Below are 23,163 nucleotides of genomic sequence, written 5' to 3' on the forward strand. Positions count from 1 at the left end.
CACGACGACCCAGTGAAAATGGTTCTAGAAAGCGACCCAACAGGAACAAGAAGAAGAGGCACGCAGCGGGCAAGGTGGATCGACCAAGTAGAAGGTGACCTGCGGACCCTTCACAGACTACGAGGCTGGCGAACTGTGGCCATGGATCGAGTAGAGTGGACACGACTTCTTCGGACAGCAGAGGACAACAAGTCCTTAGCCTGATTGGTAAGGTAAGTAAGTAAGGTAAATCTTGATTTGATTTTAACTTGAGGAAATCTTGATCACTTGAGGTGAAAGTCAATGGAATCGAACAAAAGTATCATTGTGCTCAGAAAATGAAGCTCTTTCAGAACAATAGCAAATTTGCATTATGTCTAAAGCAACAATCACACCGATCCGAGAAAAATAATGTTTTGTTTTGAGGACCGAAAAGTTATTCCTATTTCCAATTAAACACAAAGAATCTCATAGTGATAGCAATGTTTAACATATTGAGCAGGGTTTAAAACATACAAAGCAGAGTGCTAGCTTTCATGCTAAAAATACTGGTTCTGAGTCAACAGTTATTATACTTCGCTTAGTGGCCCCCTAATGTAACTTAAGTCAAAGTGTATTTACCAGGATATTCGGGAGAATAATCAATCACGTCTCCATTCATCATTTTAGGACCAGCGAAATCATCTTAGCAACAAACAGTTCGATTTATTCACTTTAATAATAAGAAAGCGATATTACTTAAGACAAACGGCATCTCCATAGACATCGGGTGACTTAAGTAACATCGAAAAATATTTTGAACGGAAGGTGATTACGTCAAAAAGCAATTTGACTGGTACATAAATTTAAAAATGGGATGGTATCCTATATTCGGACAGTATAGTGACATATAGAGCATCGATTGATACTGATAGCTCGACTTTGTTTACCTTTGTTACTTTCGACGTAATGAAAATTTGCTCTTGAGATGATGTATAGTAACCGATATATTTTTCAAAATTTTAAGCACCCAATTCACCAAAAAATCATTGACGTGTTTCCTAAGACTTGTAATTTCTGAAATTTTCTAAGCAACAATGAAGTTCTTTGTGCCGCTCGTAATTTCACTGAAACCAACTGATCGTTTTTGAACTTCAGGAAATTTATTTGAAATATTTTCTCCGGTGGATTTTAATTTTTCCGCTCTCTGGGACTTGGTAGTAAAGTAGATATACAATGTATGGGGTAATCTACACGGAGGAAAAAAACGTAAGAATTCCATAAGAACCACTTATGAATTTTAGTCACAAGAAATCGGTATGAATTGCCTTATGAAAAATAATGTTAACGAAAAAATAATAAAACGGAGCAGACTGGAACCGAACCATGGACGTTGAGATCAAAGGGTCTCGTCTTTCTACGCCTGGTATAATGAAATGGTTAAAGGCGTAGTTACGCTTATGAAATTCATATGTTTCGTTCATAAGTCGAGCCTTATGATATGCTTATGTTAATTTGCCTCAGTGTAGCACATCATCCAGTCCCCAGTCAGTCGGAATTTCACAATCAAATATGCCAGAACAAACGAACCAACCCGGGCGGATTCACTTAACACAATACAGACAGAATTCTTTATTTTTAGCTTCTGAAAATACACCAATACAATTAATTCATATAGAAGTAGCAAAATACGATCGATACCAAGATTTAAATTATTTTATTTAATAGAAGTTAGCCTTTTTTTCTTTCAAATTGACTTTGCTACTGACGGTTTTACTGTTGTATCGTTGTATGTGTCTATTTCTGCAAATTTTCTATGAATACTTTTTGCATCCTATTCTTGTTTGGTTACTTCGTTACTAAACTTAACAACCATTTGCAAACAAAAATTGTGGGCCTAACAATATACGATTTTATATTTATATGCTTCTAAACCCTAGTGAACTCGGAGTTCGACCTTGCTTCTCGAGAGGTTTTACGCTTACTTTTCCTAAGCAATATTAAATTAGGGCTGTTGCTGTTGTACACAACAACGAAAAGATACGACAAATCTAACAACAGAAATGTAAACTTAAATCCTAAGTGATACTACCGATGTACGCATAAATGTCCCACGTTTCATAAAAATTTCACAGAAAACAGGATAGTTATGTGTATAAGGGCAGTATATTAATATAGCTAAAACAAAGCAAAGACGTTGTTGTGGGGTTCGACACTACAATAATAATTAAAAAAAAAAATTTGGGTACTGTTTCATGTTCCCATGTTTATTAATATCATCAATTCATTCTGTTTCATCAACATCATATCCACACTGGGTAAAAAATGTCCTGCAGCAGGATGTATTTTTTTTTTGTTGTAGTTGGGAAAATTGTCACTCGCATCATACTCTTTCGAGGAGCGAATTTTCGTCCCGGTTTGTTGCACAGACCTTTCCAGTTTTGACACAGCCCTATATTGAATTGTTTTGCTTCGAATGATCTCGAGGTGTAAGGTAACTATTTTTTTTTTTGCATTGAAAATCAAATACAAACAAAAATCCTATTTCAACTAGAAATCGGTTTCAATATTTTTTTTTTATTTCATTCGTTAAAAGCATGCACAAACTCAGAAACATCCATGCAACTGAATCGAGGACAGCTTTCCAGGAAAAGAAACATTTGTTGCGCGGAAAACGAACTTTTCGACCCAGCTTCAATTTAATAGAATCCATCCGAGTGTGTAACTGTTTGTGAAGTTATTTCATATTTCTATCTCTCCCTCTCAGTATAACTTTGTTTGTATATATTTAAATGTTTCCCTAAACTCTGTATGGCAGTCTGTGTGGTGCGGGCTTTGTAGTTTGTTTGTTTGCTTGGTTCTGACCTAAATTGTATTTATTTATTTTTATTTGAAAAGAAGAACAATCCCGAATGATGTACTACTCATGTGTATGTGTGTACTTACCAAAAATATTTTACCGTTAAAATTTTCCTCTCAAACACTCATAACTTTAAAATTTTCATCTAGACACTATGATAAGGCTAAAATTTTACTAAATTTAGATTTTAAATTTTGTTACTTTTCTAAAGTTATCTTTGGGCTGCAAAGTACAAACAGCGCCCATTTACGTGTATTTTTTTTTCGAATCATAAAATGTAGCACTGTTGAATGTACAGTCAACACTTCCTTACTCGATTTCTTCTAAACTCGATACTCGAGTTCAACTTCAATTTCGAGTACGGGAGAGTTGACTGCAGTGAATAATTTTGACGACACACTGAGAGAAAAGCTTTCTTTATTTTCAAAAGAATTTCCAAACATTATTTTTATCAATTCTGCTAGATATTTTAAGTGCCAACAACCTTTTTTTTTCTCTTCTTTCAAAACATCTGATTTAGTTTAATATGTTGATTCAACAAATAATAAAGCTCACACATTCTCAGGACGAAAAACCTAAAACGGGATCTACAGCAACAAAAGTTCTTTTTTTTTCGTTGTCTTCTTTCTCGCGGAAAGAAAAATCATGTAAACTACCTACCAGGTATTTCAAGTTTTTGTTTTGTTTCTTTTACCGTGTAATACATTTTTGCTCACGTTTTTTTTGTTGTTGTTGTATAAATGTCCAAATTCGTTATACTCACCTTCACGGCTCCCGATGTTGGCGGAGAACGATTACGCCTATTTGTATTATCTCTAATAGCATTTCTTCCAACTGAAGCTGTTTGGCCGTGCTGATGATGGTGGCGTCGACTGCGGTGCCATGGATTGCATCGTCGCCGACCGGTCGTTTGCACCTTGTCGTTGCCAACCGTCGTTGATCCAGTCTAAACTTGGTACCAAACCGGCTAAACTGTTCAGAAGGAGCGCGATGTGCGAGGAAAGAGAAGATGAGGAAACGTGAACTAAAGTTGTGGCAAGACGTAGCTCCAGCAATGTGCTGCCCAATGGTGCTGAATGATGATGTTGATGAGGCCATCTTTTGAGTTCATTTTCGGTGTGAATGTGTAAATGAGGAACTTCATAGCAAATTCCAAATGTTGACAAAATTCATCGTTGACTTCATGTGTGGTTTTTAGTAGTTTTCTGTAATTGGAAATTTCGCAACTTTTCTTTTCAAGCAAATAGCATGAAATGTGTAGGTATTCGCAGAATGTTTAGCCAAATTAGGCTATAAGCGTTTTGTTTCTTATGATAACCCATAACCATAACTTAACTCAGGTAACCCAATTCTATGTGTACTTAACATAAACGCTAAAGTATGTGTTCTTTATTGTTGAGTACGGTCGCTAGGCCATACGTTTGATACAATCCAACGGTTAAAATCAGCAACTATAATGAGAAAAGATATGCTTTGAAGGTTCGGTTTTGTCATTGTTGGGGAATTTTGGTAATACAAGCGATCTAGGTGGTGATAAGTGACTTGATGGTACACAATTTGACGGAGCTACTTCAGCTGAAACTAGGACACTGTTTGCGTAAGATCTCTCCGTGGGTACATTTCATTGTTTTGAGTTGATTAGTATATGACAATGGACCCCCAGGGGGTTGAAAGATCTGGTTTTTCGAGTTATTCCACCATGAACCGATATCGAATGCTGTTATTATTAACTGAGTAAATCCAGACCGAATAACGATAAACAAAAATCCGAAATAATCCACCTATGGTGCGATCTGACCTTTCTTACCAATAGAAATTCCGGCAAAAAGTGCTCATATGATGTGTGGTGACTGATGAACTCTCATGTGATTTGAGGTATCACATGAGGGATTTTGACCCTAGTAAGAAACTGGACACTTCCCCGATGGTTCCCGGAACATGGCCGGATGTGACCAGCGCACAGTGGGACGAAATAAAAAAAAGTGGGACATGGCCATTTGAGACGAAAGTATTGCAGGGTGATAATGCAACCATATTTTTTCAGCAGAATTGCTCTACAATACGTCTACATTGTAGAAAAAAATATGAGATTAACATTAACATGTTGATGATCTAAATGTTCAAAATCTCATAAAATCATGAATTCGTATAAAATCAAAGCCTCTCCTGCAAAAAGTGAGCCCCTAAATGTTATTTTAGCATGTCGAAAAAAAAAACAAATATCAATACAAGGTACCCGACCAGGAGAATCGCAGTATTAAAAGTTTGTCATGTCAGCCTGGAGTCTAGATATCGAAGTTCTATAAGCCAAACGACATTTTTTGGGTTACTAAAATGTTCTTCCTTCTTCAAATTGCCCTGGAGATCACTTGAAACGAGAGCAGCAATTTTCCCTGGAGATTGAGAAACGAGTTCACAAGGATTGGGAGCAGATGTGCGGGGATTAGCAGTGAAAGTTTGGTATATGGAATCGGTATTGTGAATGGAAGAAAGAGGAATGGTGAAAGTGGGCGGGCAGCATAACATTACATTATGTTTGGGGAAGGCTGTTGCCGCGGGTATTGTGGGATTCCCAGGTATCTGGTTCAAGCTTCAGTTGGCTGCGGTGGCTCTTCTTCACCTTCTGTCTCTATCAGGAGACTGGCAACCCCATATCAATCATATACGTTTGACAGTAGGCATGGTGGAAAGGGACGCAAAATCGTGTTTTAAGCAGAAAGACAAGAGCAGATGATACACAGTGAAAAAAAAATAACCTAAATTTATGTTCTTTTTACTTAATTTTGGGTAATTTTGAGTTTTGCCTTTTGTTGTTGTCAAGAACGGAACGAGAGATTTGACTTTCTCATGACTATCGTTCAATAAGCTACTAGTGAGTATATGAGATATTCTCAAATTTGAGTAAATTGAACTTAATTTTGGGTAGAACATACTCACGAGTAAGTAATTATTTTTGCCGTAGTCAAATAACCGATTTACTGAAAATTAGCTTATAGAACGGAACATGGGAGATGAGTGAAAATAACCTAATTTTGGGTAATTTTCAGGTTCCGTGTAGCATCAAAAACATGGCCGCCAGCCAGACCCCTGATCCCTATATATATAGTGCGAATAAGGGCGTCTATGTGATGTTTTGCTGTACCTGTTGTGAACATTAGTACATTTGTTAACTCTACACACTTATTTTGCGCAAACTTTTTCTTAGTGTGCCTCACTTGTGCCACAGCTGTGCCAGCAATGCCGAGAGTGTCAGTCATCATCAGACTGATTTTTTTTGGTATGGCAACCCGGTTAATTTGACAGTTCAAATGTTTTGTTTTGAAGAAACAAAACAACGAGCAATGGAATCCTATCCCAGATCCTAACCATTCTAACCAAGACGATGTTCCAGAGGCAAACAGATAAGCAGATACCGGACAAAAAGGTCAAACCGGAGGGTCTCCTTAAGAACGTGCTCGAGTTTCTACATTCGCTGGACAACGAGCACGGCAAAGACATTATCCAAACGCATCTGATGGCATCCGAAATCTACAACCGCTGGAACGGGTTCACACATTCACATCGATGCCAACCACCTGACCGGGACAACACGAATGCACGGGTTGAGGTGACCAACGTCATGTACCAACTGGATGACAAGAAACGAAATGAAGCAGTTGTGTTGAGAATGCGACGAAAATGTTCCTGCTACTTAAGGCTGGTTACTTTAGCGGTGAGCAGATGAATACTGCCAAATTCGTTTCCCGATGCTGTTGTTTTTACTGATGATGCCACTCTCACCACCACCCAGTAGTCGTCACTGGCGTCTTCAGCGACCGTCACTACCAGTACCACCGGAACGTTCATATTCCCGGTGGAGCAACAGTCATCGAAAGCCACCCAATTAATATAAGCTAACTAAAACTAGCCTAAATTTTTTTCAGATTGGTCAAATCGAAACAATATGGAGTAGTAGTTGAGGTTGAGGGCACTGCTATTTTTTTAATATACGAACCTTAATAAAGCACCCCCCTTTTCCCCTTTGAAAAGCGAAAGGATAATACCGATACAAATGATTTACTGCTTCGGACAGACATTAGTATGTACGCTGTTGAGGAATCCATAGCAGAATTTGGCCGGAAATTGGGGGTTGCAGTTATGAAACCAAAAATTGGATTGTATCAACAACAATGATTAAAATGTTGACACATGTGCAACGCAGGTGCAGATATAGTACAGAGTTGCCAGTAGCACTAAAGATCAAGAATATCTATAACCATGGGTGCCAAACAGTGCCAATGTGAGTGCCCAATTGTATTATTGGCACACTGTGCGGAGTGACCACCCCCTTGGCACACTTTGTCTTGCCTCAAAAGTTATCCTTTTTAAAGTACTGATCTTCACAACATAAAGGGCAACATTACGGAGCATTAGCTTTGATCAAATTATTCGCAATTCTATTTGTTCAGGGTGGAGGATGACACACCTTCATTCTCCAAATTGTCCTGGATATGTTTTACAGGATAATCTTGTTCGATTTCCACTTTGTGATTCTCGGAGACTCATACCATTATTTAAAATTAAAAATTGTGATTAAAAATAACGTCCAACGATTATCCAAATCACCCGGATATCTGTTCTTGAAGTTCTGCAGACTCAACAAGGATACGATGATTCGACTTAATGATGGAATGGGTAATTGGATTGGGTTATTAGGTTTTCCAAAATACCTGGAGTTCAGATATTTATTTTTTGTATTGTCACTTTAACACTCTTGAATTATTCGTGACATATCCCGGTTAGATTTGAACTCATGACTTACGCGTGAGGGAAAATAATAGAGTTTTTTTTTTGTAATTTTAAGGATTTTTAGATACTTTACCAACACATAATATGAAAGTTGAAAACAGATGTGTAAACAAGAGAATACAATAGTCTGAATCCAGTTGACGATGCGCCTCATATATCAAAAAAGGAAATCACTTCTGGGCTGGGTAGCTCATCTATAACAGTAAAGGCTCAGAAAGGTGGTCCTCAAGGAGGAGTTCTCTCACCACTGCTGTGGTCTTTAGTTGTAGATGATCTTCTAAAAAGCCTGGAAGCAAAAGGTTTCGAAGTTGTGGGCTTTGCGGATGACGTAGTCATTATAGTTTGACGTTATCATTTCTGAAAAAAAAAGTTTAAAGTTTACCCAGTTTTGGTGCATTAAAGAGGGCCTAAGTATTAATCCATCAAAATCGTAATCATCCCCTTTACTAGAAAGAGGAAGATTAACCTAAAAGAATTCAATTTAAGGAGGAGAGCAGATCTTAGTGAACAGGTCAAATACCTAGGAGTTATTTTGGACGCCAAGTTGCTCAGCTTGATTCTGTGATTAACAAAGCAACCAGTGCCCTGTGGGCATGCTACAAACTGTTGGAAGAAAGTGGGGTTTGAAACCAACAATGACAATGTGGATTTACACATCAATAATCCGTCCGAAAGAAGCGTATGCTTCTTTAGTGTGGTGGCCAAACAGAGGAAACTACTAGCATGCATTGCTAGCATGCATTGCAATAACGGGTGCGGTGCGTAGCACCCCATCAAAAACATTAGAAGCAATCCTCAATCTGCTGCCCTTGCATGAACATGTTCAACTAGAAGCGGAAAGAAGTGCTCTAAGGCTCAAAATATCTAAAAAAAGTCATGCCAGGTGATCTTGTTGGTCATCTAAGCATCTTACAATACTTCCAAAGGGGACCAGCGATGAGTATGAATGGAGACTGGTTGAAACCAGAGGACAACTATGAAATTCCCTTCAACGTATGTGAAACGACACGTTCGGATTGGGAAACTGGTGGTCCTAACGTGTAAATATTTGTATTTTTACTGATAGTGAAGCAGCGCTGAAAGCACTGAGTGCTTACAAATGTACATCAAAGATCGTCTGTGAATGTATTCTCTCGCTTCGGCAACTGTGCTAACGGAACTCAGTAAACTTATATTAGGTACCAGGACACTGTGGCATTGAATGGAATGAAAGGGTGGGCAGACGACCTAGAAAAGTTAGGTTCCAATTCACAGTTTTTTGGCCCAGAACCATACTGTGGAATATCATACTGTATGGTAAAAGTGGAACTCATGGAATGTTGGGAAGAGAAAAGGGTGATGGCCAACTGGACGACTGTCACAAACTGCAACCAGTCGAAAAGATTGATAACTCCTAATATAACATACACCAAAAAGCTCTTAGAGCTCAATAAAAAAGTTCTTAGTATATACACTGGCCTAGTAACTGGACACTGTCCTAGTAGATATCACATGACGAACATTGGTCGGGTTCAGAGCGATATCTGTCGTTTCTGTAATTTGGAACGTGAAACTTCGGAACATCTGCTCTGCAGTTGTGGTGCATTACACAAGCGTAGATCTAAATTTCTTGGAAAGGTAGTTGGTTTTATAAAACATATTATACCGGACTGGGAAAAGATGAGTCCAGGCAATTAGCTGTCCACTCGTTAAATAGTGGTCGGTTTGCATGATACAAACAGCAAATAGGGGTACCACAAAGGTTCCAATAATGGACGCAGTGGTCTTAAAAAATGTATCTAAACAGGGGAAATGGCTCTAATGTTGGCCTATGGATCTAAGATTGGGCCCATCGCTAAAAATCTGCTATTTATCAATTATCTAGATGAACGCGTCATTGGGACGGTACTAATGCATATTTTTGGTCGTTATTGAAAATATAGTCGATGGCTGAATTTATGTATGGGCCCATTTCCCCTATACATAAATGCATTTCTGTCTTTCTGTCTGTCTGTCAGACCCTTATAGACTCGGAAACTACTGAACCGCGGCGTGAAAATTTGTATGCAGGGTTTTTTGGGGCAGGGAAAGGTTCTAATGATGGTTCGAGACCCCTCCCCCTCTGTAAAGGGGGGCTCCCATACAAATGAAACAGAAATTTCTGCATAACTCGAGAACTAATCAAGCCAATGGAACCAAATTTGGTATGTGGAGGTCATAGAGGGTAGCCCCTTATATAAGCAGGGGGGGGGGGGCAACTTACAATACAGCATTTTTTTTAATTTGCGCATTAACTCAAGCTAATATTGAATCTCGAGCAAGGCCGGGCACACTCAGCTAGTATTATATAAAATTAATTGATTCCAAGTTCCCGCATCGTGCTCTCTTGTCGTGCGGATCTATTTGCTTTTTGCTTAAGGAAGTGTTACTACTACCTAAAGCTACAACAAATTTAAACAGCACTTTTCAGTGCTCAACCTGTAAAAAATTTCTACCTTGTTCAACTCTTATTCCTCTTCGATCCTTGTTTGGACCCTACCCGAGGTAATCCTTCTTGGATATCGATTTGGAAAATTCCTCTTCGATCCTTCAGATTCTTATAGTAATCTGCTTGGAAGTCGATTTGGATAAAAAATTACTGCCGCCATGGCGCCTAAACGCAAAAGAAAGGGGCAAACTCTTGACCCCCCTTCTGAAGAAATTAATTTGAGTAATCAATTTGATTTGCTCACGGATGATGAGAATGATCCATCATCCAAGAAAAATTCTAGTAAACTTTCCCGGCTTAATGCCAAGAAGGAAAAGATTCCCCCTATTGTGATAACCACTTCCGATTTCCAAGCTCTTCGCATGGAACTTTTGAATTTCGTGAAAGTTAAGTTTTCACTACAAATTGGACGTCGGGGTGAATGCCGTGTATTGGCTGAAACCTTGGACGGATTTAAATGTCTTCTCAAGTATCTTACTGAGAAGAAGCACAAATTTTTTTACATACGACACCAAAACTGAACGTGTGTTCAAGGTTGTCATGAAAGGACTGTCTTGGAGGCGAACCAACCCAAGGCTGAAAGCCTCCCTAATAAAGTTAAATAATAATAATAATAATAATGAAAGGACTGCCCAGTGGTGAATCCCTGGATCAGATCAAAGATGAACTGGCAAAATTACTTGGAGTTGTGCCACTCCAAGTAATCAAAATGAAAATGAAATCCCGTCCTGGCGATTCGCGCAACGGGATTTCCAATGATTTTTATTTAGTTCACTTCAAGTCTAGTGAACTAAACAACCTTAAGGCCTTAGAAAAAGCTAGCCTTATGCTCCATGTCCGAGTGAAGTGGGAACACTTCAGGAAGACTGGAGGAAATTTCCAAAACCTCACTCAGTGCCGTAAGTGCCAGGGATGGGGTCACGGAACTAAAAATTGCTACATGCCAGTTAAATGCATGAATTGTGGTGATTCCGCTCACGCAAAGGACGACTGTCCTGTGAAGGAAGATCCTAATAAATTTAAATGTTCAAATTGTGGTGAAAACCACAAATCCAATTTTTGGGAATGTAAGACTCGCAAAACGATCCTACAATCTCGTTCTAACCGTCAGGTAGGAAACGCTCCACGTTTCCGACCAGGTACAAATTCCTCTGCTGTTAACAACGGTCAGCGAGGAACAAATTCTACATTCGTACCCGAAGGTACAAATATCACCTCAGCTTCAAATGTTTCATCTGTACCTACTCCCCTCGCTGTTAACAATGTTCAGCGAGTTAATGGAGCTACCCATGCTGCTATTGCCGCGGGTAGAAATCAAAATACTAACCAACGTAATTCTAACGGAAATTTTGACAATTTTGACTTAGGAAGCATTACTGCCCCTAAAATGGAATTTTTGCAGAAATCATTAATTGACATGATTTCTGATATGCATAAATCTAACCCCATGTTTGATGCTATTCAAACTGGAGTAAAATTTGCTAATAATATTGTCATGACTTTAAAACTCAGTAATGGATTTTAAAGCTTTAAATATTTTAAATTGGAATGCTCGTTCGAGCTATTTAACTTTTTGAGAGTTCATAACGTGCATATTGGCGTTATAACTGAAACGTTCCTTAAACCTGACCATAAGGTTAAGAAGGACGCAAATTATTTGATTTACAGAAATGATCGTCTTGATAGACGAATCAAACATAAAATTCTTTCTTCATTTGAAACCAAAGTTTTTGAAACTTTGGGAGTTTCTATTGAAACAAAATTTGGACAACTTACGTTTATAGCTGCCTATTTGCCATTCCAATGCGTAGGCCAGCAAAAGAATTTTCTCAAGGCTGACCTCCAGAAACTTACCCGTCATAGGTCTAAATTCTTCATTATTGGTGATTTTAATGCAAAACACCGCTCATGGAATAATGCTCAAAGCAATTCCAATGGTAATATTCTGTTTGATGATTGTTCTGCAGGTTATTACACTATTCAATATCCAAACAGCCCAATATGCTTTTCTTCTGCAAGAAATCCCTCAACTATTGATTTGGTCTTAACTGATTCATGTCAACTTTGTAGCCAATTGGTTACCCATGCTGACTTCGGTTCTGATCACCTTCCAGTAACTTTTGAAATATCCCAAGAAATAATTTCTAATCCCAACAGCTCTACTTTCAATTACCATAGGGCTGACTGGGAGCAATATCGAACATTTATGGAATATAACTTCGATCCAAACATTCCTTTGCAAACCAAAGATGAAATTAATTATGCTCTTGAATCTCTGACTACTTCTATAGTTGCAGCAAGAGCTGCCTCAGTTCGAAAATGCGAGGTTAAATTCGATTCAATTATAATAGACGACGATCTTCAGCTCTTGATCCGTCTTAAAAATGTCCGTAGGAGACAATATCAAAGAACACGCGATCCTGCCATGAAAGTTATCTGGCGGGATTTGCAAAAACAAATTAAAAAGCGATTCTCTGCCCTGAGGAACAACACTTTTGAAAATAATGTTTCTAAATTAGACCCGAGTTCCAAACCCTTTTGGAAACCTCAAAAGCCTATTCCAGCGCTTAAAGAAGGTGGTAAAATTTTGATCACAAATTTGGAAAAAGCTCAGAAACTTGCTAAGCAATTCGAGAGTTCCCATAATTTCAGTTTGGGTCTTACTAGTCCTATTGAGAATCAGGTTGCTCGGGATTTTCTGAATATTTTCTCTCGGGAAAATATTTTTGATGATTCCTGGGGGACTGATTTGGACGAAGTAAGGTCTATAACTAAAAAGTTTCAAAATATGAAAGCTCCAGGTGATGATGGAATTTTCTATATCCTCATCAAAAAACTCCCAGCGAGTACCTTGGCTTTCTTGGTAAAATTATTTAACAGATGTTTCCATTTGGCACACTTTCCTGATAAATGGAAAAATGCAAAAGTTGTTCCAATTTTGAAGCCGGATAAAAATCCAGCTGAAGCTTCTAGCTACCGTCCAATAAGTTTGCTTTCTTCAATAAGTAAACTTTTTGAAAAGATAATTTTAAATAGAATGATGCTTCACATCAATACGACTCAATTTTTGCAGATGAGCAGTTTGGATTTCGCCATGGGCATTCAACTACTCATCAACTCTTAAGAGTTACCAATTTAATTCGTTCAAACAAATCTGAAGGCCACTCAACTGGAGTTGCTCTTCTAGACATAGAAAAAGCATTCGATAGTGTTTGGCATGAAGGTTTGATTGCTAAATTGAAAAAGTTTAATTTTTACTTTACATTATGAAATTAGTTCAGAATTATTTAACTGACAGAACTCTGCAGGTAAATTACCAAAATTCCAAATCCAATCGACTACCTGTTAGAGCAGGAGTTCCTCAGGGTAGCATTCTTGGGCCAATATTGAATAAAATTTTCACTTCGGACCTCCCTGATTTGCCTCAGGATTGCCACAAATCTTTGTTCGCTGATGACACAGGCATTTCCGCTAAAGGAAGAAGTCTTCGTGTTATTTGCAGCAGACTGCAGAAAAGTTTAGACATTTTCTCTTCTCATTTACAAAAATGGAAGATTTCTCCCAACGCTTCCAAAACTCAACTTATAATATTTCCACACAAGCCTAGAGCTTCCTTTTTGAAACCTAGTAGGAGTTCCAATTTCCTGGTCAAACCAAGTGAAATATCTTGGATTAATACTTGACCAAAAATTAGCTTTTAAAGATCACATTGAGGGCATTCAAGCCAAATGTAACAAATATATAAAATGTTTGTATCCTCTTATAAACAGGAAATCCAAACTTTGTCCGACGAATAAACTTCTAATATTTAAACAAGTTTTTAGACCGGCCATGCTTTACGCTGTGCCAATATGGTCTAGTTGTTGCACTACCAGGAAAAAAGCACTTCAAAGGATTCAGAACAAAGTTCTGAAAATGATTTTGAAGTTGCCTCCCTGGTACAGTACTAATTTCGAATGTTGAGACTTTAGAACAAATGTCCAACAAAATAATTAATAATTTCAGGCAAAAATCGTTGCAATCCTCAATTGCAACGGTTAATTCCCTTTATACTTAGATAAGATTTAGTTTTAGTTTTTAGTTTTAAGATATCAATTGTTATACTGACATGCAGGTTTAAAAAACCTGTTTAAAATACTGAATTGCCAAGACAGGAACAATGTAAAAATACTTAGATATATATCATAACAATTAAGGCTGGTAAGTTACTGTAGTAACTGGAGCACCTAGGTTAAAATGAAATGTAATTTATTTTGAATTTGAAACAAATAAAGAGTTGAAAAAAAAATAAAAAATCGAACTAGGATGGGGGCAAGAAGACCATACGGGGCGAGATGGGCCACCGTTCGTTTGGGCATAATGCTTCTAATATGCATCTCCATGAAAACCGTATCAAAATTCAATTACATGTCGAAGATAATAATGGAAATGTAACATTAGCTCAAAATCTCTAGAATATTATAAGATATGCAGTCAAGAAAACAAGCATTGCATTCACTATATTACATTTTACTGATCCGCTGGTTCTACAGCGAGAAATATACCTAACTGTTGCTAAAAGAACTTATTTTTCTATTTCACATGATTCCTGAATGTTATTTTCTAGTGAAAACCTGTCAAAACGCAAACTTTTACAAGGGTGCTCATATTGCCCCGTATGGTTGTTGATCGGAGCAAAAACTGAAATTTTTCAAACATAATAGTCTATCATATTTTATCCATATTTTGAACATTGTATATTCTCAAACATATTCCAAAGCATGAGCATGATCACAGCTATCATACATTTATAGATGTTTTTCATGTGTTATGATGTGTTTTTCTTAGGTGGACCATATTATCCCTATCTACCCAATGAATTTATGTATGGGCCCAAATTAGGGGCATTTACATCCATTTCCTCTATCGCATATTTTTTCGGCATAGCACTACGACACACACAAACTCATCACAGTAAACAAAATCCCTGCACCGCTTATTTCGATCACTTCCAGAATGGATAGGAAAAAGAGAAGCATAGTGAACAGGTGGGGCAGGGTTCGAAACAAATTAATTGGTCATTAATTATTGCAATGGTGTCATTGAACATACTACCAATTAATTTGTTTCGAACCATGAGAGGTTTGGGACTGCAGTACGAGATGCTCCTTCACTATGCTCCTCTTACCCTGAAGACCTCATTAAACTGTATAAAACAACTATACTTTCAGTTCTTGAGTATGGATCTGTTTGTTGTTTACGTAATGCCCTTGGCTCACACTAAGATTTTGTTTTCGTGTTCGGTAATTTTTTACCGAAATCATAACAACTGAACGTTCGGTAAAACTTTGACCTTCATTTTAAAGTCCACTGAATTAAAAAATTTCAAAACATGTTCAACCTTGTTTATTTAAATGATCAAATCTTGTCATTTTGGTGGAGATTTAGTTTCAAAATAACTGAAAAGCAATTGAATTGAATTGCCTTAATTTTACCGAACAGTTCAGCTGTTTAGATTTCGGTAAAAATTAACGAACTCGGCGATAATTTCTAACTGTGGTGTATGCATTCAACACACAATATACTATATACTTAAGTTGCAGATTCCAAAAGATGCGAATGATAGAATTATGAATTTCTTCTCAACACAATTATTATTGGCCAAAATGTACGCATTACACCACTGTGGGGGTGGAGTAAAATCGATATTACCACCCCACCTAACACTGATGGAAAAATATTAAAGAAATGTGCACTGCTGAATCGAACTTCACCCCACCGGGGGACAAAACTTTATTTTGAACTCTTTTCAGATAAGTTGTTCTAGTTAGTTTGAGCTATTTGAATATTTCCACTAAGGTCGAACGTTTGCCTCCCCTTACAACAAATTAGTCATAATCACCATCATCATCATCATCATCATCATCATCATCATCATCGGCAGCAGTAATTATCGATTAAGGTACTAGGTCCTGTTGGGTAGTAAGGAGTGGAAAACTCACCTCCATCGAACGCGTTCGGATTAATGAAGCTGATGAGATCGTTGTCCGACATGTTGGTCAGTTCTTGCGGTATATTGGCAGCAGTTGTCACCGTAGTCTGTTGTTGCTTCTGCTGCGTTTGTTGTTGTGATGAAAGCTGTGCAACTTGCTGCTGTTGTTGATGTTGTTGTTGTTGTTGTTGTTGTTGTTGCTGTTGTTGTTGCTGTTGTTGTTGCTGTTGTTGTTGTTGTTGTTGCTGTTGTTGTTGCTGTTGTTGTTGTTGTTGTTGTTGCTGTTGTTGTTGTTGTTGTTGCTGTTGTTGTTGTTGTTGTTGTTGTTGTTGTTGTTGTTGTTGTTGTTGTTGTTGCTGCTGGGCAATAACAGTTGGAATTATCGGTGGGGATTGTTGTTGTCGTTGTTGTTGCAGCATCAGGTTGGTGGGAAGAATTGGACCCGTTGTGTCCATGGGTTGTTGAGGTGGTTGTACTGTTAGCGGTATGATTGCATTGCCTATATCCATTTGTTCTGGAAGGGGTTGTTGTTGTTGCTGCTGCTGTTGCTGTTGCTGCTGCTGTTGTTGTTGTTGTTGCTGCTGCTGTTGATGCTGTTGTTGTAGTTGTTGCTGATGTTGATGTTGTTGTAGTTGCTGATGTTGTTGTTGTTGTAGTTGCTGTTGTTGTTGTTGCTGTTGTTGTTGCAGTTGTTGCTGCTGATGTTGTTGTTGTTGCTGCTGCTGCTGCTGGGCCACGGCTAAGTTCACCAGTAGAGATTCGGTTGCTTGTTGTTGCTGTTGCTGCAGTTGGGTTTGATGTTGAATGTTTTCTGTTATGAGGGTTTGTACAAGTTGTTGCTGTTGTTGGTGTTGTTGCTGTTGTTGTAAGGCGCTTTCCATAGAATCTGAAACCATGGGTGTCGGTTGGCACTGAGGTAGAATGTTGTGTTGGGAATTCATTATATGAGTCTGTGGTTGACAGGAGGTAGTCATCATTTCCTGTGCGTTCATCGTGATCAAAGCATTGATCGTCGTCTGAGTGGTGACCGAGGGTTCTTGAGAGGTTAGAATTTCGGCAGCCGCATTGAGGATAATGTCCTGCACAGCTTGAGTGGTTTCCTTGGGTTGGGATTCGATTATGTTAGCAGCGACAACAGCCATGTTGTTCAGCACTTGGTTCGTCAGCAAATGTTTGCCTTCGGAGACAGCCGCGGCCGCAGCAACAGCGGCGGCTGCCGTAGCGGCTACTGTTGCATTTGACGGTGAGCAGATCATCGACGAAGGCGATACCGTTGGATTTAGAATGAGTTCCGGTGAAATGGAAGCATGCGGATGCGGACTTACGTCATTGGGTGAGGGAGTTGTTGCGAGAACGAGATTCGCTGGAGAGTTAACTGACAATGGGGTTTGTGAGTTCAGCATCACATCCTGAGATAGGGGTGATCGGTTAGCAGGAACGCTGTTGCCTGTGATATCACTGTGCAACATTGATGTTGCGGTTGCTACTGGAGAGTGCACAGATGTATTGCTGCTGGGGAGTGACATTACTGATCCCAGATCCATCATGGCTGTCGAAGCCTGTTGACTATTGACAATGCTGGCCAAGGTTGATTCTATCACCTGTGTGCCCGTCTGTTGAACAGCGCTACCTATCATATCTTCTACTTTATATTGGGATTTAATTTGATCTACCTGGTTTAGAGTGTCTATCGGGGCACTGGATGTGGTTATCATACGTTCGATTTGATTCCTCGCGGAAGAAAGGTGGTTGGTTTCATGTTTAATGCACAGGTCCATCACCTTCAGTTCGGAAGCCGGGGACGTCGATGAGTTGCTCATCTCGTTCGTTTCCATCAGTGTGCTAAGCCCACCCCGGAAACCAACTATCGCGCTAGACACGGACCCAACGTCCATTGCACTATTTTCGGCTACCAGCATGGACATACTGGAACTATCTTCCATAAGATCCATGCTTGGTTGCCGAACGCTACGCCTTCGATACATGATTTGGCTATTATCGATTGAGTTGTCGGTCGATTCGGGAAATCGCTCCAGTGAATCATCATTTCCCGGACTTCGACTGCTCTCGTCTATAAGCTCGGTTTTGAAACTCGGCGGAGATGACATGGCAAGCTGTTCGCCCACAAGTGAAGGCCTTCGACCTGTACTCACGGCCGTCATGGCCGGAAGCTGCAAGACGTGTACCGGCGGTGGCATCATACCCGTATCTAGCTTATCCTGAACGGCCTGCGCCACCTGTTGGGATCCCCAGAAGAGCAGTGATTTCCGCACGGCCGAAACATCGCCCAATGATGTGATAGAATCTAAAGAGAAGAGAGATAGAGAAAAGACAGAACAAGAAAAAAACAGAAAAAGAAGAAGAAAAGACAATGTGTTACTTTCGATAGCCGACGGTATGTACTTAAACCTAGATTGTGATTGTTTATGAATTAAAACATATGCTTATACGTAGTAGCTAGCAAAAAGCGTGGGCTGAAAAGATATCCAGCAGAGAATGAACAATTGGCTCAAGGTGTTTGTGTTCCTATTTGGATGGAAATCCTTTGATCCGCTTCGCGCGCTCCCGTTAGACATCGAATAAGAGAACCAAAACAGTAACCAGTAGTGTGCAGACCGCTCATACAGAGATCATTCGTTTCCAAATCAAAATCACGTACTTGCAACCACCACCTGAATGAATAACCGATAACGAGCGCGGCTAGTAACAACAGATATTTTAAATTCTACTGCGACGTTCCCTAATAAAAATAACCATAAAAGAGGGTTTAATGACGTGTTTGGGGTATCATCCAAACCGTTTGTGGGATAGTTTACCCATCCGGGATATAATTCGTTTATGGTATTTGTTTATTAGGGTTATCACTGCTTCTAGGTATATGTCGGATACATGCATCGGAAGAGCAAACAAAGAACTGTAACGTCTCTCAAAAAGAAAAGAAATACATTTCCAAACTCAACCACTAACGGGGGGAAAACATTAGAATCACTCAACTCGCGAGCGTTGGCACCGTTTCTACTGACAACGACAGGCACATTCACACTCACACTCTGGTAAATGAATTTAGGTCATCGAAAATTTCGAAACTCATAGGTTTTTGTGTGTCCTGATTGGTTGACATTTTACGAAGCGGGAGCCGCGGGAGACGGATCCAGGATTCAAGAGACGGGATAGTTTCGATATGGTTGGTGTTCGCCCAGTCATATGTTCAGTGAATCTGCGAGGGAATATTTAGAAGAACATTCATATAGATCTCGGATGCTAGATGTACAGATGGCAGCACGTTAGGTTCGACTGTGCGTTGCACGTTTCATTATCGTAGGTCCAAGGCAGAGCCCGTTAGTTGATGTTGTCGTCGATTTTTTCCTATAAACATACGAACCTCGTTCCGTTGCCCCGATAGAGTGAGTGAAAGAGTGTGCTGTGTGCAAGAGAATGACTGAAGGGGGAAGCTCCGTTCTAGGTCCTCTCGGATCTTCGGATCGGTTGTGGAAGGATGAAACCATGGATATTTTCGGTGGGTAGGTGGGAACGCAGTGTGCGCAGGAGGGCGTGGTTACCGGTAATGCAAAGGAAAAGGGAGGTGAATTAAAAGGAAGAGCTGGTCGGAGTTGTGCTGGAATAGGAGGGACGACCTCACTCACTCTAGAAGGGCTATGGAAAGAGATTCGGGTATGAAAGTAACGAAACACAAGAATCGGTATATGTGGAAATATAGCAATTAATGGTTGGCATGTTATATCAGTATCAGTACCCTTGGTGAGTGACCGCCCGGATTGAGAGTAGAGGCGCGCTGAGCAGCAGATGCGGATACGGGCGTGTGTGTGCGTGCGGGCATGGTGGTATTCAGCGGCGACAGCGGCAGCAACGGCAGCAGTTGGAGCATCAGGCTGGAGAGGGACTCCTCGGGGTTGTGCATTCGGATGTGGTGTGATGACAGTATGGTACTGGTAGTATCGAATCGGCCTCGTTTGGGACCGAATCGGACAAGTGGCGACGCGGTGGAGGCGCAGTGAGAATCTAGGTTAATATTTGCTTTATTCGTTCTTGATTGCTGTGTACGTACAAGACAAGAGAAACAAGACATCAGGTGAAGATTAGTTTCTCAAACTATCATATGGTCCGCTGGAGCCAGACGGTAAACTATCTAAATCTGGATTTCATGGTCCAGTTTAATTTGTTATTTTTTTTTATTTAGTTTGTTTTTGTCTTGTCCAAGGGTACTCGACGTACCGTGCACTCACATTCGGAAAGGGGCCACGAACGGCGAGATTCACACACGAGCGATAATTTCGGAATTGTGGGAGAGGAACGCACAGTCACAACCTAGATAGAGCTAAGAGGAGAGGGGAAAGAAAAATGGTGGATTTCAAATGATTGCGTAATACTCTGGCCACGAGGTGGGATTCATATTTTGGGAGATAACGTTCGGAGCTGGGTGTCATGTAAAATGAATAAACTCTGCCACTAACATAAGAGTAGAAGCCAAAAAGTTTCGCTAGTTCTAAGCCACATCTGACATAAATGTCGGTTCCATAAATCAAGCCGGGATTTGGTGTGATAAGAAATGTCTTCCCCAGTGGAGCAAACCCCCATGGGGTATGTTGCTTGTCCTTCTGCTATACTCGCCACATGTTGCTCTAGCGTATCCAAATTTGTATTCGTCAGCATTGATCGTAGCATATCAACTGGTGACGTTATATGGTTTCAGCAGTGTAGAGGGATGAGGTTTCATCAGAGAAGAGAAATGCACATAAGACCAGGGTTGCTGCCATGCATTTGCTATACAAACATGTTTTTAGGAATTATGAAACCATTAGATGGGTATAATGGAATTTTGAACTTGTAAGTTACAAGAAGAGGTGGTAAAGTATGTGTTTGACATATAAAATCAGTCAATTTCACATTCAGAGAGTCATAATCAGCGATTTTATGATCGATGATTGTTCACTCTTCATGATGAGTGAACATTCACTGAGCATACAATTGTGACTCTCTGCACGCGACATTACACAAACTTTACAGCCTCTTCAAACATGATTTTGCCCATCATCTTAACAAAATTCAAACATTTACTATAAATTTCAGGCGTGATCTCTTTCCTAGGCCAAACGCTCGCGTTATAATAGGGTGCCGGGCACTAATTCGTCATACTACAGTTCGCTTAAATTCCAGCTCCATTAAAATAGAATTACATCGCTCGTAATTTTACTCATGTGGAAAGAATTTGATGCGTAAATATTTCATTGGTACCGTAAAGTGCTATAATTCGGTGCAGCGGTTTTTGCTAAAATGTTACAGTACATTGTAATTTTTTTTTTCAAACTGCATATTTTTCCCATACACAAGTGAATAACGCCTATTCACATTTCTACAATTTATAATTATTTTGGAATTTTTAAAACAACGCAGGATTTGGCCTAAGATGCGGCAGAATTATGGCACTCTACGGTAAAACTCTTCACGTTTTTCACTGGCCAACATTTCTCAACCGTACAACTTAATTCCAATGCACTTAAAAGAAAGTAACTATTCGATGATGCTCCGTGTAAGTTTACATTCCAATTTATATTAAAATCAATTAAAAATTAGCTGCAACTGATTCGATGAATAATTTCTCACATGCGAAATTATCGAACACTGGCAGACATCCCCACGCTGTGATTTTCAAAACTATGCGCAAAGCAGCTTCCAGCTAAATCAACTACTAACCTTCGATTTAGAATTCCACCAAAGTTACAAAGTTACTATACACTGAACACTTTCACACCTTTGCTCTCCAGTCGATAGCTAGTCTACTGAGCGAGTTCAAAATATTACTGTGCAGGCATCATTTGAGGTAGAGCACGATCTGATCACGTGATCAGATTCTCCTTCATCCCAGAGCCTTCGGCTGTAGAGTGGAAAATTCCGTTTGCAAAATCCATTATGGGCGATGTTTTAAGCCTGGATTTGCGACTTGGCTACTAGCGGTTTGTATCCTGACTGTAATAGGAATTTTGCACTCTCATCAAAAGCGTGTGCCCATTCCAGGTGGAATTTTGTTAATCCAATGCTGGTGTGCTCTGAAAGGAAATTTTTTAGTACCGACGCTTCGAATAAATTAAAAAAAATCACTGTTCAATAATGCACTTTTTGACACCACTTTACTGCCTATAATCGCATATCAGTCCCATATGGAAAAAAATTGGCATAGAGAAGCACTGGCAGCAGAAGTTATGAACTGCAATTTCCATGTAAATATTGACGATGTTTAGTAACATTTCCGCCCCGGCGGCTACCGTAGAGTCCTACCGCCAGTAGTAAAATGAGCTTAAAAAAATACTGGATAAAAAAAAACATAGTGTGCATTGACAAATTTGAAGTATATTTACTGGCGATTCTTTGAAGCCTTGTTCATTTGACAGCTGTGGTGGAACTTCTTCTTTTTGCAATTAATCCGTTTGAAAAATCATAGTAAATTTATTGAAATTTTTTTCAAATTAAAATCAGTTGCGTTGAAGCTAGTATGTTTTGTTATATCAGTGAAAAATATAACAACTCAAAACAGAACTGTAACTTGACCTCTGGACGATTGCAATTCAGGATGGGACTGATATGCGATTACTTTGGTTGATGGGACAAACTGACTTGTTTTTACATTTTATCCTGATCAAAGCTATAGACTAGCGCTGCCCAATGTGCGGCCTGCGGGGCCGGACGTGGTATCTGGATGTCAGCAATGATTTTATTCTAGTCCAATTTTATTCATCATTATGAATTTTTGCTCATAATGAATGAGCATTAAACAAAATGCAGCTAGAAAAATGTGCATCGAAAATATACTAGATACAGCCATTTAAAAAAACAAGTTTAGAAATGTTGGGCAGCCCTATAGTCAGTCATAGACATGCGGATGCAAAATCCATAGAATTTGACCATAAACACTTGAAGAAGCTTAATCGCATCGTAACTCAATGGGAAAATCAAAGCAAACCGATTTCGAAGGCAAGCTTTTTTGTTGCTTGTCACTTGTCGGTCGATTTTCTCGCGTTTCCGTCGCTCGTGCTTTTTTCCACACTGTGAAAATTGATCACAAAGCAAGTTCCAAAACGTGGCATTTTTTCGATTTTCAGTTCA

The 23,163-nt window shown here is 39.4% G+C and overlaps 2 protein-coding genes across 8 annotated transcripts in view; one reads left to right on the forward strand and one right to left on the reverse strand.

The window, feature by feature from the left end:
* The window catches only part of LOC135697177 (uncharacterized), a 511,087-nt gene that overhangs the window by 415,697 nt on the left and 72,227 nt on the right, over positions 1-23,163 (forward strand). The window lies entirely within an intron of this gene.
* Positions 1,572-23,163, reverse strand: part of LOC135697154 (nuclear factor of activated T-cells 5-like) — a 225,044-nt gene continuing 203,452 nt past the window's right edge. For 2 of the 7 annotated variants that reach the window (XM_065216756.1, XM_065216755.1), the window contains exons 7-8: positions 16,055-18,349; positions 1,572-3,785 (exon numbers count right to left, since the gene is read on the reverse strand). In XM_065216756.1, coding sequence (XP_065072828.1) covers positions 3,634-3,785; positions 16,055-18,349 — 2,447 coding nt within the window. In that variant the 3' untranslated portion in view covers positions 1,572-3,633. The other 5 variants (XM_065216760.1, XM_065216761.1, XM_065216757.1 and 2 more) reach the window with 4 other exon arrangements.

Source organism: Ochlerotatus camptorhynchus, unplaced genomic scaffold (genome assembly GCF_037179485.1).
Source record: "Ochlerotatus camptorhynchus isolate MF236.1 unplaced genomic scaffold, CSIRO-AGI_Acam_v1.1 ptg000067l, whole genome shotgun sequence".
In the NCBI taxonomy this organism is placed as follows: Eukaryota; Metazoa; Arthropoda; class Insecta; order Diptera; family Culicidae; genus Ochlerotatus; species Ochlerotatus camptorhynchus.